This window comes from Takifugu flavidus, chromosome 1, assembly GCF_003711565.1.
Source record: "Takifugu flavidus isolate HTHZ2018 chromosome 1, ASM371156v2, whole genome shotgun sequence".
Taxonomy (NCBI): Eukaryota; Metazoa; Chordata; class Actinopteri; order Tetraodontiformes; family Tetraodontidae; genus Takifugu; species Takifugu flavidus.
In genome coordinates this window covers 25997669-26013648 of record NC_079520.1, presented here as the reverse complement: position 1 = coordinate 26013648, position 15980 = coordinate 25997669, and the positions used below count along the sequence as shown (strand labels likewise).

At 50.4% G+C, this 15980-nt stretch overlaps 1 protein-coding gene across 16 annotated transcripts in view; it reads left to right on the top strand.

The window, feature by feature from the left end:
• The window catches only part of LOC130533936 (SRC kinase signaling inhibitor 1-like), a 36376-nt gene that overhangs the window by 15858 nt on the left and 4538 nt on the right, over window positions 1-15980 (top strand). For 6 of the 16 annotated variants that reach the window (XM_057047993.1, XM_057048160.1, XM_057047916.1 and 3 more), the window contains 17 exons: window positions 123-149; window positions 6143-6344; window positions 6504-6633; window positions 6821-6992; window positions 9277-10190; window positions 10418-10507; window positions 10594-10715; window positions 10841-10864; window positions 11725-11885; window positions 12029-12204; window positions 12285-12415; window positions 12970-13147; window positions 13707-14004; window positions 14099-14450; window positions 14521-14663; window positions 14770-14919; window positions 14996-15085. In XM_057047993.1, the coding sequence (XP_056903973.1) occupies window positions 123-149; window positions 6143-6344; window positions 6504-6633; window positions 6821-6992; window positions 9277-10190; window positions 10418-10507; window positions 10594-10715; window positions 10841-10864; window positions 11725-11885; window positions 12029-12204; window positions 12285-12415; window positions 12970-13147; window positions 13707-14004; window positions 14099-14450; window positions 14521-14663; window positions 14770-14919; window positions 14996-15085 (3360 nt within the window). The remainder of the gene's footprint in view (window positions 1-122; window positions 150-6142; window positions 6345-6503; window positions 6634-6820; window positions 6993-9276; window positions 10191-10417; window positions 10508-10593; window positions 10716-10840; window positions 10865-11724; window positions 11886-12028; window positions 12205-12284; window positions 12416-12969; window positions 13148-13706; window positions 14005-14098; window positions 14451-14520; window positions 14664-14769; window positions 14920-14995; window positions 15086-15980) is intronic. The other 10 variants (XM_057047838.1, XM_057048769.1, XM_057048675.1 and 7 more) reach the window with 6 other exon arrangements.

Here is a 15980-nt window from a genome sequence, read left to right as displayed (position 1 = left end):
CGCGGCGTTCCAGCTTCAGATCCGCCGGTTCTTCGTGTTTCGCAGCTAAGCTGAAGAGAAAATGTCTCACTTGTTCTTTTCTTCTCTCCCCCCTTTGTCTCCTTTTCCTTCTCCCCCCTCAGCAGCAGCCAAACTACTGGAGCTTCAAGGTCAGTGCCAACGTGGTGTTTGTTTGAATCTGTTGCTGTGTGTGCTCCCAGCCCCGATGGGGGAGCGTCCCCCCATGTCTGCATGCCTGTCTGACTCCATCCCTGTTAGCGCTGGTCCCGTTTCCGTCTCGTTGAAGCGCTTTTGTCGGGCGGGCCGCCCGAATTCCAGTCAGAAAAATGATGTTTCTCCTGCGGCCTCCGACCGGGATCGATCACACGACTCGTTCCAACTGTCATGCCGCACTTGGATTGATCAGAGGAGAGACAGGTCATACGTCGAGGAACTCAGGAAATCATTCCTAATGACGATCCAGAAGAATTCCCGCTGTAAGGGGGGCGTTTAATCCATTTATTGCTGCACAGTGTTTCACACGGAGGCAAATTATTATTAGCATGAACCCAAGCGCCACGTGATGAACGCTGGGTCAATATTCATAGGTTTTCTGTTTAGAGGCGCCACAGGAGCTCATTCCTTACTGTCAGGTTAGCCGGTGAACCAGGTCTCCACCTTCTCTGAGTATCGGTGCTACAGTAAACTGCTTTTCCCAGTTTATACAACAGGGAGGCGCGTTGTTCTGCAGGTCTACCATCGAACCATCAGAAGCCAACTGAATCAAATCAATAATCTCATCACTCCGCCAGCAGGATATCGCAGCTTTCTGTTTGAGAGACTTGAGAGCCTTCATTCTCCCCAGTGGAGGAATCGAGATGACTAACTTCACCTGCTGACCTTCGTTTAGCACCCGCGCCTGCTGGAGTGAGACGTCTCACAAACGTGCGGACTCGCACCCCGCGGCCCCTCGGGGAAATTTAGCTGCTTGTGTGATCAGTCCCACGTGGCCCCGGTTAAAACAAACACACACACACTGAATTGTGAAGGTGCTGCTAATGTGTTTGACTGTTTGAGGCCCCGGGCCAGTTACACCTGAGTTATTATTTGATTAGCAGAGGCTCAGCGCTGGTGTAGCGATGGAGGCTGTGAAAAGGAACTCCGCACCTTCCTCACAGTAATGTGACTAATTTGGACTGCATTAGTCTCCTGACATGATAGCAAAGTGTGAGAGACGGGATTAGTTAACAAAAGAGGGAATTCAAAGCCAGACGTCGGGCCATTCGGTGACGGACGAGCTTTTTCTCGTGGATTTCTGCACCGTTCGGGTCTGAAAATGCGCCCGTTCAACGGCACCTTGAACTGTGGCTTTCAGAGACGGTGCCGAGAAATGATGCAGGGGAAGCTGTTGGAGTCTGAATCCAGTAAAGCAGCAGAACTTGTGCACCTGCACCCTTGGTGTGGTCTAATCTTTCAGGGGCTCCAGGCTTGTTTAAAGCTGCAGCCGTGAACGTGGCTGCCGGCCTGGTTCCTCTTACGTTTTAAATAAAGCAAGCGAAGCTTCAGTTCGGACAGTTCAGTGTGACAAACCCTTCTTTTCCACACCAAAGTCAGTCTAACTCAACTTTAAACTGTGTTTAAAGGTCCACTTTTTGTTGGACTGAGGAGGCACAATCGTCAAAATGCGACGATTGAAGCCCGAAATGCCCGGATTCAAATTTCAGCCACTGCGGCGTTTTAACAAACGATGCGTGTTAAATTGACCCAAAATTAAAATGTCACTGTTTCCACCTCAGCTGCTCTGTAAAGAGTAACAAAAGAGGGTGATGTGAGATTAAAGCGACTCCAGCGCGGCTCCGGGGGAGACGGCGCCGTCGTGCAGATGCCAACACAGTCAGCATATTAAGCATGGAACTAAATGATATTCTGAAAGGCTCTTTGCATATCTGCTGCTGATCCAACAATTATCAACCCCACTGACGTTTAATCGGAAGCCAGACAATGAAAATCTGCTGAACTTAATCCAACCTGAAGGTTTCATAGAGGTTCGAAATGTTCCGGTCCAAATATGTGTTACAAAGGATTCAAAGTTCTGCTGCACACAGATGTTTCACACGCAGAACAGGTGGAAAACAAACAACCGCCTTGGAAAAAAATAGAATTTAGAATTTTGGACTAAGTGTAACTTTGCTTTATTTGTATTTTGAGATGGAACGTGGGGCTTTACTGCTGGTACCAGCAGGGGGCGCTGATCTGTCTGGCGACGGGCAATTGAAGAGAAACAGTCGGTGACAACCCGGATCCGCTTTGGTGCGTTTATGGGATGTATTATAACGGCCACTTTCGGAGGTCTGAAGATTTCAGTGGGTTTAAGAGACAGAAGCAACAAATCTGACTCTTTCACAGTGACACAGCTGAAACCACGAGGAAGCTGCTGCTTATCTCTGGGCCGTGGTCGCGGTTATTGGTTGTTTACCCGGACGCGCGACCTGTTGACGACGGCGTGATCACTCACACACACTTGACTTTCACCCTGTTCGTCTGACTGAGAAGGCTGATGGTCTGATTCAGGATCAGTTATCGCTCTCTGTCCTCCCTGGGAGTCTCGTCTGTTCTTCCTGCCCCTGCAGCAGTACTCTGCTCTGTGTGTGTGTGTGTGTGTGTGTGTGTAATAGACCCCCACTGCTCCCCTTTGATGTTTCAATGTTTTGCCCGCTCACTTAATACGCGCCTGCTACTCCCTCAGCAAAAACACACCAGAGATTAGCAACAATTACGCCGTCGTGCTCGTTTTCCTGCTGGTGAGGAGCATCCTGGTGGTCAGCAAAGCTGTAATTACACATGAAGTATGCATTTATTACACTAATCCTTTGGAGACCCGTTGCATGTTGGTGCTGGTCCTGCCCGGCACTGAAGCTGGGTCCGCCGTCCTGCTGACACTGTCACATGTACACAATGGAGCAGAGAGCTGCATAATTCTCCATTTTCACTGCTCAGCGACTCACTTCTGCAGTTATTATCGCTCCATTTTGTGCTCTTGTCTTCATGAGGAATGGCCTAAGTACCTAACAGCACCTTCTCATCTCCTGTGGAATTCAGAGGAACGTTCCAGAACAGGAAAACTGTCACCGGCACTCCACTTATAGATCAGCTCATTTATCACCGTTATTATGAGCCTGCCGGCCGCTACCGCCGGGTAACGTTACCATAGAGACAAAGCAGAGGAGATGCTCAATGAGACAGAACCAAAACCGAAGCGTCGGAAGGGTTAAAGTGGGGGAATCTCGTGGTTCTTTCAGGATATTCAGCAAAGAGGAGCCTGATTAGATTGATGAGCAGATGACCTTGTGGTGGCAGGAGGGAGGCGACCCAGCAGCACGTTGTTTGTGGAGCCTCGTCGCCATGTTGCCGGCAGTTATTGATGTCAGAACTCGGCCGCTTCGTGACTTTCAGGACCTGCACTGATGACACGATCGAAGGTGATCAGATCTGAAGTCAGCAGTCCCTGACGGAACCCTGACGGAACCCTGACGGAACCCTGACGGAACCCTGACGGAACCCTGACGGAACCCTGAACCACAGCAAATGTTTGCATCACCTTCTGTCACGTCCGGAACGTTAAGGCCCTTCAATTCTTTGCGGGCCATGCGAACATTTTAGCTTAAACCATTTAAAGCACAACTGTAATTTTAATCATCTTAAATAATCCCTTCAGTCTTTTACATTTTTTTGCTATAATTTAGTTCAGCTCGGCACCAAATAAACTGTCGACGGTGCAGTTTTTTTAAAAAGAGGAAATCCTCAGCACAATAGCTCGCTAGCAAGTCCTCGCCTCTGCGAGGAGCTTTGTGCGACATCAGGGAGTCTGGAAGCTTCGGTTTCCCTGACTTTAACCAGCCTGTTCCAGGCAACCCCAGGATACCCCGGCCATATCTGCCCCAGTGAGCTAGCTCAGCGCTAACCCCTTTAAACAAATGTTTTTGTTGCCCTTGTGCTGTTTGGCTGTAGATATGACGATCTGCTCTAAATCGCTCCTCCCCAGTCGGCGGGATGCAGGCGTGCGCTCCAGCGCTGAAAGGCTTAGGCGTGCTGCAGAGCTGCCTCGCTGGTGTGGCGTCGAGGCGCGTGGCCAGAATCGTTTACTGACACTTCACCGCCAAGAATGTGGGGATCAAAAATCGACTGAAGGTTTCTGTGGATTCGAGGAGAGGGGACGTAAACCGGGGACAGATGATGTAAAGCGATGTTATATTAGAAGCTCCGACGCAGGCGTGGCGTTCGGGGCACAGGAAGCTTCAGACTCTGATTGGCTCGCTCGCTCAAGGTCATGTGACCAGCCAGGTTCCCTCATCTCTTGAATGATTTGACCCTGGGTTGATCGGTTTGACCTTCAGCCAGACGTGTGGAGCGGCAGCGTGAGAACTGGAACCAGAGGGGCTCACCTGCTCCTCCTCCCAGCTCTGGGCCCTTAACTCATTCTTCACAGCTGCTTTGGAAAAACACCAGTTCGCACGATTTTTAACAGTTTGACATGGAAAGGAATGATACAGCATTTAGAGATGCTCGACAGCTGCATGCGTGTGCGTGTGTGTGTGTGTGTGTGTGTGTGTGTGTGTGTGTGTGTGTTTTGATTGAGTGCTGCAGCTGTGCAGCATCTATCAGAGCTCCTGCCACTTCACTGCTGGGAAATCTGGGAAAGTTTGAGGACGTGTGCGTCGCCTGAAACGAGCAGGGAACTTTTTATTGTGTTTTGGGGTTTTTTTTGGAGAGGAGCTGATGAAGCAGAAGAGACGTGCACAGATCTCTCCATCAAGCTGCTGTGAGTAGAGCACCAGGTCACCCGTGAGGGCTCATTCTAAGCTTAAAATCGAACTTTTAACCTCAAAAAGGACCAGCCAAAATGACCTCACTTTGCTAATGAAGTGCATAGTCTGACACACACACACACACACACACACACACACACACACCACACACACACACACACACACACACCCCAACTAACGTCCTAACTAAATAGTTTGATGTATGTTGGCTATAATTTGAACCCTTTGTGAGAAACAGTTTGGTTTCTTTGTGTTGAAATGATCAGTGGTGCATTTTCAGCTGTAACCTCAGCAGCACAAACAGACTTCACAGAACAATAGAACTGAACATCTGACTGACTGTTTCACACAAAAGCTCATTCGTGTCAAAGTGACAGTTTGGTTTTTGAGTGGATCCCAGTCAGTTTAACAAAGATACAGACACGGATCTCTCCCGGTTCTGTCCAGGTTCTACACACACTTTCACATGGAGGTGAAATAAATCCCATTTTAGCTATATAATGTAAACATAAACCCGGTGATCTTCAAAGGTTTGCTGCTGTCCTCACCTGGACAGGTGACGTCTGCAGGGTTCTCGTGTTCCTCTCCACCGACCCAACTGTCCTCCTGTGTTTGGTATCGGCCGTGAAATCGTCCCAGCGCAACTGAAACAGATTGTTTTTGTGAAGCTTTCGTCACATTTTGCTGTCGACTATGTGAGAAAATCTTTTTCTTTTACACTCAACTGGCACGTTGGAGTGTGCGTGTTCGCTTTTACTACATATTGAGGACCACAATCCTCATTGTAGAGGAAAACGGGGCCACGATTGTGAGGCGGGGCCATTTTGATGGACCCCACAGCTTCAAAGGGCTGTTTGAGGTTCAAGACGTGGTTTGAAGGTTGAAGGTCGACTTGTGGGTGTTAGTTGTGATGGTTAAGATTAGGGCACGGAGCTGAGTAATGTCCATAAAGGTCCTCACAAAGATAGAAACACGAGGATGCATGTGTGCCTGAGCTTGGGTTTATATGTATGACGTCTGCAGAGATCCTGTGGGATCCAAAAAATCAAAGAGCAGCTCTGCAGATTTGATCCACTGAGCCCTTTTCCGTCTCCATGTTTGAGGTCGTCTGAAGCTGAAGGTCGTTCTGGAATGTTTGAACCTTTTTTTCCAGCCCATCCATCATTTATTATCCTCATGTAGCCGTTAAACCCGTCTCAGTCTGGTCTCTCCTGGGTTTCAGGACTGCAGGAGGCCTGAGTGTCTGTCTGTGGAACCTGCTTTTGTTCTCTGGACCCAAACCAGGAAGAAGATTCTGTGGAGGATTGACGGAGGAATTTTTTCCCTTTGTCTTGCAGACTCGCACTCCTCGCGTGACCAGACTCAGCCCGCCACAGCCGGCTCTCGCTGACCAGGCCAACAGGGTGTCCTTTGCCTCGACAGAAAATCTGGAGACCATGTCCGAGCCCGACATCCCCATCGGCTTCAACCGCATGAACCGGCTCCGGCAGAGCCTGCCGCTGACCCGCTCGTCCAGCCACGCCAAGCTGAGAGCGCCAGGTCAGACTCACTCTCAGGATTTTCTCCCTGGTGAAGCTCGGAGAATGAAATAAAAATGACCCTTCCGCTCTGTTTCCCATCCCCATGTTCAAATCTTCATTAACCCCCATAACAACCACCGTGGATCTCCCTCATTGCTCCTCCCACCCATAAATGCAGGGATCTTGTTCCTCCAGCTCGGAGAGGAGACGCGCAGGGTGCACCTGACCCACGAGCTGACCAGCCTGGATACCCTGAGGGCCCTCATCGTGCACATGTTCCCCCAGAGGCTCACCATGGCCATGCTCAGGTACCACAACATGCAGAGCTCATGCTACAGTGCAGTTAATGAGAGTCCTCTCTCTCATATTGTCATGGAGTCTGGTGCCCCCGTTAGCGTGTAAATGGCTGTACGGCGCCGATTGTTAGCGTCTAACGGGATTCCAGGGACTCTTGATCTGATTTTGATTATTTTGACGATGAATATTGATTCGCAGGTCTCCCAGCACGGCTCTGCTGATCAAAGATCAGACCCGCAACATCTTCTACGAGCTGGAGGACCCGCGGGACGTTCAAGACCGCTGCGTGATTAAGATTTACTGCAAAGAACCCATCTACGGCACCTACCCTGGACACCACAACCCTCACCTGGCTAACGGAGACCTGCGGGTGAGTAACGAGCGTTACCGGGCAGCCAGCGCTGTCAGTGATTCAGTTTCTCCCAAGAACTTCTGTTTACAGTAGTTTTGCGTCGTTTCGGTGCAAAAAAGTAAAGTGAAGAGAAACTAATTCTGCTTCGCGCTCAACTTTTCCTTCATTACTAATTTACAACCTTCCCGCAGCTCGATTTGCTCTGAAATGAGAAACTAAAGATTTTATTTTCTTCTGTCAAGAGCAAATAATTGCAGTTTTAAAAACATCATTCACGTGTAAGTCAGTGTGATGAAGGAGTCATGTGATCTGTACTGATACCGGACCTCAAACGCATCACCAAAGGCTGGAAAATGGCAGCTATGTGGTTCATCTGAGGACTCCAGCCCCACCATGAAGCCCTTAAAACTGCTCCTAATAAACTTTGACCCTAAATCATGATATGAGCTGTCTTAACTACCTCGAGGTTTAGCTTCCATGAACAGTAATCCAGTCAGAATGGCGTTTTACTGTCCTCTCATACGTGCATAAATGGCGTGCCTGTGTGCGTTTGATAATTGGGGCTGACGTCACAGACGCTGACCCACCGGCCTCTGGTGGGGTTTCGTTCCAGGAACAGAGAGTATACAGAGTCAAACTGGCTCTGGCTTTGATTATTCAGCTGTGTCGGCGTTGAGAGGAGAACTGTCGACATCACTGTTGTGTGTGATCCTCCATTTTTGTGGCGGCTGGAACCTAAACCTTGCAACACGCGCCCCGTTAGCCTCGGTTCATCAGTCTGCCTGTCATCAGAGGGGCGAACACTGATGCTTCTAGAGCAGAGTAAAGACTCCTGAAGGGTTTAGAGCCCTTTTCTGTCTAATTACGCCATTTCTGGGTGTATTTCTGCTTCCACGGAATCGGCCACAATCGTTTGGGACAGCTTGGTTATTCCCTGAGAGGTGTGTGTGTGTGTGTGAGGTGTGTGTGTTGTGCGGGTCACTCTCAGCTGTCTGGTTTTCGAGGTCAGCTCTCCGTCATCGGATGGTCAGATTGCTCTGTGGCTCCACACTCATTCCCCATGTTTTACAGCCTCCTCTCACCTGCAGCTTTACCTTGAGCGTGATGTGTGTGTGAGCTGTGTCGCAGCTCCTGCCAGCTTCAAGGTGAACCGCTAGGACGCCCGTGTGTGTGTGTGTGTGTGTGTGTGTGTGTGCCAGCAGAGCTGAGATCATTCTTGATTGCGGAGCGCAGAAGCGTGACATGGCCCCTCTGACACGGGGAGCGGGGTGGGCGTGGTTTAAAGACCGGGTGGATTGACAGGTCCTCCCCCTACAGGACGCCACGCGAGGAACCTTTCAGCATCGTACCTGCAGTGGTTCTGGTGTCTTCAGGGGGCCCCGGAGGTGGAACCAAACGTCTGCGTAGTCAGCACTGCTGAAGGATGATGTCGCTGCAAGGCTGTTGCTAAGATACGAGATGGAAGATGATGGCACTTGAGCTATTAGTCTGCTGCAGGGTGGTCCACAGGGTGCTGAGGCCATGGGCCTGTGTGGAAATAATGTTTGTTTTTTTCTATTAGCATCATTTGCAGGAGAATTGCTGAGAGCTGTTTGAGATTAATTAGCAAAAGATAAACCGGGTTAAAGGCTTTATCCAGGTCCAGGATCAAGAATCTGATTGTAATGTTAAACAGACGGGGTAAAGCGAGTGACTTATAACTATATCAGAGTGTTTAATGAACAAAGAAGAAAATGTTTCTCAGTTATTACTTGTATTTTTACTTATATGTTAACTAACAGCAGTGACGTTTTCAATGTAAAATAAAGTTAGCAGAGCTGATCTATCAATTTGTGGATTTTTTTCAAATTAATTGATTGTTTGATTTCTTGGTTAGATTCAATAAAAAGAAAACAATTCTCTTTAAAAGATAAGAAAACCTTTGAAAATCGACGCTCTTAAGCAGAAAACACAGTAGAGAGTTAATCCTGCCACAGAAGCTAAATCAGACAGATGTTAGCAGATGTGTAACATTAAAGTGTTGCTTTAAAAACACACCACCATGGTTCATTTCTCTTTCTTCATGCTCATAAAGTGTATTATCATCATCATCTTCATTAATAGTCATGTTTGTGTGGAAAATCTCTCTCTGGGGCTGTGAAGTCTTAACCCAACAATTAATTTCCAATTTGCAGTTGAATGAAAGTTCCCGGTGATTTAAGCTCTCTGGTGGAGCATAAATTTCCCACCTCGTTGATCACTTTCATTCCTTTCTTGAAGTAAAACTTGTAATTGATTACTTTATTCTCACTGTGTCCTCTAGAGGGAGATGGTTTACGCGCCGCAGGATTCCCCTTCCAGCCGTCGCCTCGGTAACCCGGCTATGTCTTCCCAGCACTCCTCGTCCTCGGCGTCCCCTCAGGGCTCGCCGTCCCGCGCTCGCCTCCTCTACAGCAGCAGCAGTAGGCCGTCTTCCTACGCAGGGCCGCCCCACCACACCCACTCCCTGCCGCACCCGTCCTCCCAGTCCCACCACTCCTCCCCCCACCAGCAGCTCCACCAGCCGCACCACGCCCAACAGGCCTTCGCTGCCTCCTCCAGCGCCATCCTGGAGCGCAGGGATGTAAAGCCCGACGACGAGGTGGTCGGGTCCAGGAGCATGGTGCTGCTGCGAGGAGACGAGCGAGCTGGAGGTGGGATCTATGCCGACCCCTACTCTATGGGCCCCGAGACCAGTCGCCTCAGCCTTGCCGGAGGCCCCCACTCCCCCTTACCGTCCAGGGCAGACCCCTACGGTTCCTTATATAGGCGTGGGGGGGGAGCAGGTGCTGGTTCGGTGCGGTCCCTCACCTCTTATTCAGCAGCCGCACTGCAAGGAGAGTTGATGGAATCTGGCGCCCTCTACAGACCAGGAGGACCACTCTACAGCGACGGCTATGCCGCCTCCATGTTGGCGATGGGGTTGAGGGTGCCGCCGCCGTCTTCCCCACAGAAGATACCCGACATGAGGGATTCATACACAGGCTCCATTCCTGGGAGGGGCTCACCCGGGAGGCAGAGTTTGAGAAGGGACTCTGTCACCTCCTCAGTGTTCGGGGACAGTCCAAAAGCCAGGGGTCAGGGTCCAGGGTTGGGTCTCACCGCGGAGCAGCTCTGCCTGATGGCCGTTCCTGGAGGAGAGGGAGGGGGCGCCGGGGGGTTCGGCTCGCCTCTGCTGGGGAACGAGACGGAGACCAGGTAACGCCTTTGTACATATTGGATTGTGTCTGTGCAGCGGGGGCGGCAGCGACCCGGACTGAACCACAGTGACGGTGTGAAAAACACCATCCTGCGCTCGTCTCCGCCGGATCTGAGGACCAGACGGATGAATTTTCCTGTCAAAGAAACGATTATTGCAACAAAGTGCCGAGGTTATTCCGCGGACACCTGAGCAGAGTTCGATTTCTGCCTCTCTGTGTGTGCAGGGAGCGAATGGAGGCCATGGAGAAGCAGATCGCGAGCCTGACCGGTCTGCTGCAGCGAGTCCTGAGCCGAGCGCCTGAGGCAGACAGCCCGTAAGACAAGCATGTACCCCCCACACCCCCCCCCCACACCTCTACACATCGAGTTCTCCTAGATCCTGAACATTTGCGTCTTCCAGGGAGAAGATGGAGTCGGCCAGCGACGGCTCAGGAACTGACCGTAAGTCTGTCGCACCTCCCCGAGTCAAACTAAACACAGCCCGCCCCCCCTCGCCGCCGCTGACGCCCGTCCGCCACATAGGTCGACCGCACTTCCTGTCCTCCAGCAGACACGTGCAATTCTGACAGTGCCCCACATGCAATGCAACGTTTGACTGTGCTAGCGTCTTCATGCTTTGTAATCGCTGCTCATGCTTCTTGTTTTAGCTGGACGAAGTAAAAAAAAGACAGGTAGCTATGTGTATCGTACCTGCCCCCCCCATCACCCCCTCTGTCTGGATCCCCGTCAGCTCCAACAACCGTGTTTGTTTGTTCTGAAGGACTGTCCTCCCTCTCAGCTGGTGTCCTTCACACTTGTTCTGTGTTTTGGAGTTGCATTATTCTTAAACAAAAGTGGTTTTTTTTTGCTTTTTAAATTTATTTTACCCTTTGAGGTATTTTTGGAAACCAGAACAGTCAACTGTCTGCACATGAGGATCAAAGAGAGGGAAGTGCAGAATGAGATGTTGAGATCTGACTTTCCAGGGATATATTAAAATAGTGAGCTGGGTCCCTCTGACCTGGACCTGGTCTCACCTGGACCCGATCGTGGTTTCTTCCTGTTAAAAGGGAGTTGTTCCCACTGTTGTTTGCTGTGTGTAGATCGGACCTGTTTCCCGCCTGATCTGTGCTCAGGTGTTTATCGGCGGCGCTGAACTTTGAGGCCTTCTGGGTGTGAAATGCAACTCTTTGACCACTTACTGACCATCTACCGTCCTGTCTGTGCTCGTGCACGTGCACGCTGCGTGTGACTGTCCTCATCACGTCTCAGCTGTTCGATACTCTCTGAAGACGCGCTCTTCACCTCCGAACCCCACCCCACCTGTCAACCATGCCATTTAGGCCCATCTCTTTGACCTCTGACCTTCTGCACGGAGAGAAGTTGTCCCGGAGCGCTCTGCCAGAACTTTAACCTGTTTCTGTCAGATTTCCTATACAAAGACTTAAAGTTTTTATTTTTTAAAATTAGAATTTTGGGACAACTTCTGTTTCTGTGCTGCAACAGAACATAAGTACGACCCGTCTGAACTGTGGTGCTGTTGGTTGTACAGCTTTGACTCCGTCGGCCCCCCTGGCCCTGATGCCTCCTCCGCCCTCCGGGGCCAACCAGCCGGTCTCGGTGTCCCGCCTGCAGATGCAGCTCCACCTGCAGGGTCTGCAGCAGAGCACCAGCGCGCTGCGCAAACAGCTGTCGCAGCTCCGCAACATGCAGGTGGGTCCCTCTGCTCACACAGTCGGAGCGGCGCGGGCCTTCAGAAGGTTCTGATCAGAGAACCGTCCGGTTTCTGGCGCCACAGTTTAAAGTTGTTCAGCCCTTCAGGCCAATAACCTCAGTCGCGTGACTGTGTCTCCCAGCTGGAGAACCAGGACTCGGTTCTGTCTCTGCTGAGGCAGACCGAGACCGAGCTGAGCCTCATGATGCTGGACGCCACACGCACACAGGAGGACCCGCTGCAGAGGCAGCGCCTCCTGGTGGAGGAGGAGAGACTCAAATACCTCAACCAGGAGGAGCTGCTCATCCAGCAGCTGCAGTGAGTTTTCCACCGGAAATGTCCATTTAGATTGTTGCTAGGAGACCAAACAGGGCTGTGATGATTGTGGTGCTCCTCAGTGACCTGGAGAAGTCTGTGGAGGAGCTGCAGAGGAACTCATCGGTCAACCACGGCCTGGTGACGGAGCAGGACGTGGAGCAGAAAAGCAAAGAGCTGAGGACTCTGGGAGAGACCCTCACGGAGCTCAAGAGTAAGTTCATGAATGTCTGATGCAGCCGCTGTTCAGAACCGCTGTTGGAGTCCGTCTCCTGATAAAACCGGCTCAAACCTGCACATTTCACCCGTCTGAGTTGCGCTAACTATTAACCGGCGACTCCAATTGAGCTGATTTTACATCCATTAAAGCTTCAAACGGACACAATAAGGCGGCAGCGAGAGCTTTGGTGGACTCTTAACGCAGAATTACACCATTGAAAATGGTGTATTTATATCTGCAAGCTAACGTGTAATTTACCTTCACCCCCGGGCACTGATATTATTCCTTGAAGTGAACGGTGCTCCTCAGAATATAATGTCCATTTTATAAACTTGAAACTGGCCGTCACTCAGCGGTGAGGGTGGTGGAGTGGGCACCGGTCCTGGTGGTTTATTCCAGACTAAGTCGGCTCAGCGGCTGTTGTGTCTGTCGCACTGACGCCGTAAACTCGCCCGCTCTGCCGTCTGACCTGTGACCTTCTGGTTCCTGGGTGACTCTGATTCTCCTCACGATGCCTGCGTCCGCTCTGCTTCCCTCCTGTCGTGCAGACCAGTTTCCCAGCCTGCAGAGTAAGATGAGGGTGGTGCTGAGGGTGGAGGTGGAGGCGGTGAAGTTCCTGAAAGAGGAGCCGCAGCGTCTGGACGCTCTGCTGAAACGCTGCAACACGGTGACCGACGCGCTCAGCACGCTCCGCAGGTATCAGGCGCTGCTGTTCGCTCGCATAAGGTTTTTAAATTCTGTTTTTCTCCAGTTCAGCTCAGTGTTTATTAATATTAATGTACAGGCACAAGTAGTATTTAACCCTGAAACACATCTGACCAGAATCGAGATGGTAAATATGAAAATAATGTGTTTAAAACATGGGAATTCGTTGCTTGTCACGGCATTGACGCTGTGCTGTGATTGGCCGTGGAGATTTTAGTAGAGTTTTGGCGCCACCACCTGGATAGATAAAGTACTACACACTTTGACTCTGGTAAACTTCTGATTGCAGTTATGAGAGGTTCTCCCCCAGCAGCTGCATACATAGGCGTTGTCGTGGCAACGGTCACTGATAGTTTGCTGACTAAGCAATTTCTTAGTGTGTTATTTTAGTCACTGTGGTTTAATTTAGTCTCTAAACTCACTTTTAAATGAATTCTGCTGGTCTCTGTGATTTCAGTTTCATCTATTAATAAATAAAATGTTGTGAATTCGGTCTGATTTCCAAGCGATTTGTGGTTTTTGTCTTTCCGTCACCGTTTCTTACCTCCCGTGTTAATCGCCACCTTCCGTGCCCGTGCAGACAAATCTCAGAAGGCGTGTGGAAGAGCCCAGACGACCTCTCCGTCCAATCACAGAAGAGAACGGAGGACGTGAGTCGCGGCTCTGACCTGGACATCCTGAACAGCCCTCCGCTCAGCCTGACCGACCTGAGCACCAGCGCCGGCCTGGCCAACTGGAGGCCCGTCTCTGGCGGCGACGCCGACGCCTCAGGCCCCGAGCAGGACGTGCAGCCCCCCATGACCTTCAGAAACCGCATCCTGGACGAGCTGCCGAGCCGACGCCCGAGCGACAAATCTGTGTCGGCAGAAGTCCGATTGGTGATTACTGCACAGACATTTCCCTCTTTTGATTGAAGCGTGTTAATAACGTGTTTGTTTTCTCCTGCTCTTCATCCCTCCTGCATCCTTTCAGGCGGCTGAGCGGGACTGGGAGGAGAAACGGGCCAGTTTGACCCAGTTCAGCGCTCAGGACATCAACCGCCTGCTGGAGGAGACCCAGGCGGAGCTGATGAAGGCCATCCCAGACCTGGACTTTGCTGCCAGACAAATCAGTAAACCCGCAGTGCCCCCGAAGCCCCAGATCACCATCCCAATAACCTCCACCATCACCACCTCCCCCGCAACTGGGAACACTGGACCCGCCGCCACCAACAACACTTCCACCTCTGCCGCCACATCTGGCGGCGACCAGCAGCTGGGCAAAGTGCAGCTGGCCGCCCAGAAGCTGAACAGTATGGAGGGGGCGCTTTCCCACCGGGGGTCGGGTGAGTGGACCGGTCCTGTTGACCTTTAACCCCTGAGATGTGGTCCTGACCCGACGTTCTCTGCTCTCAGTGGATCTCAGCGTGGCCAAATATCGCACGGAGAAGCCCTCCAAGTCCCCGCCTCCGCCGCCTCCTCGCCGAAGCTTCCCGTCAGCGCACGGCCTCACCACCAACCGCACGGGTGACGTCATCGTCACCACCAAGAGCCTGAAGGTGGGTTCACCGGCGGGTCAATCTGATTGGTTATTGGGTTTGATGACGCACGGCGACGTAATCTGATTACACGCCCCCGTGTCTGTTTTAACTGTTTTTCTCAAAGATGGAGGACGACGGCGAGCTGCCGAAGACTCTGGTGAAGCTGCGGCGCACGCCGTCTGACACCCCTCGACCCGCCTCCACTCCGCCCGTGATCGCAGCGTCCGCCATTCAAGACGAAGACGAGGAAGAGAAGATCATGGCCGAGCTGGAGGTAAGGTTGTGGATCACGGACCAGCACGTTCGTCCCCTCACGCATGTCGTAAACCACATTTTCTCAAACATGGAAGATATTTCAGAGAAAGCCTGTTAAAGCTCATAGTAAAAGTGACGGCGTCGCCGCGGTAACCACCCGCACCTCTGGGTCCGGAGAGAGAAAGGTAACCCTCGCTGTCGTCTGCCACGACTGTTTGCTCTTCTGTTTCCGCCAACGTTTTTCTCTTCTTCGGTCTTTACAACCACACTTTAAATCAGACTGTGGAGAAGAAAACCTCCATTTTAAAACATTTAATAAACATTTTCCCACTGATAGATTTAATTTTATAAAACCGACCAATGTCAGGACAGATTGTCAGACTTTGGCTGATTCCGAAACCACCCCCGTATTCCCTACATAGTGCACTCAAGAGTGTGGACGCCATTTTGAAATAGTGTCCGAATTGTTAGTGAGCATCGCTGGACCCTATGTAGTGCACTCAATGTATCCCACAATGCACTGCGAAAAGTAGTGTACAAGCGAGCACCCTAACTCAGAAAATATATCCCATCAGCCTTACGGTATCGTAACGTAATTTCTACTGTGCGGTTTGATATATGAAAATTTTGGAAAACATTTTTTTTCAGTAGGGGTCCAATATGATCATCTTAAAATATTACAACATAAATGTGTAAAAAAAATAATCAATCAATCTTCACTGATCCCCCCCCCCCCCACTTAAAATTGTTCTTCAGAGTCGTCTGTTCCTCACCAGGTGACAGAATCTCAGTAAAATAATGTTTACAAAGATTAAAAGTCGCTCTGGATCCATTTTTTGATGAAAAATTGCTTTATTAAATGTTTTCACTACAGCGGAATGTGACTTAAGAATGTGCCATCAAGTCTTGGCTTGAAAATGTCAAGGGACACTAATTATTTTAGGTAATAAGAAATTATTATTGTATTATTATTGACATTAATATTTGATTTTATTATATAAAGTTAATTATAAGGTAAAATATTGCATTTTCATAAAATGTATTTCTGATGGGTTAAAATAATTACCGTATTTTCTGGAC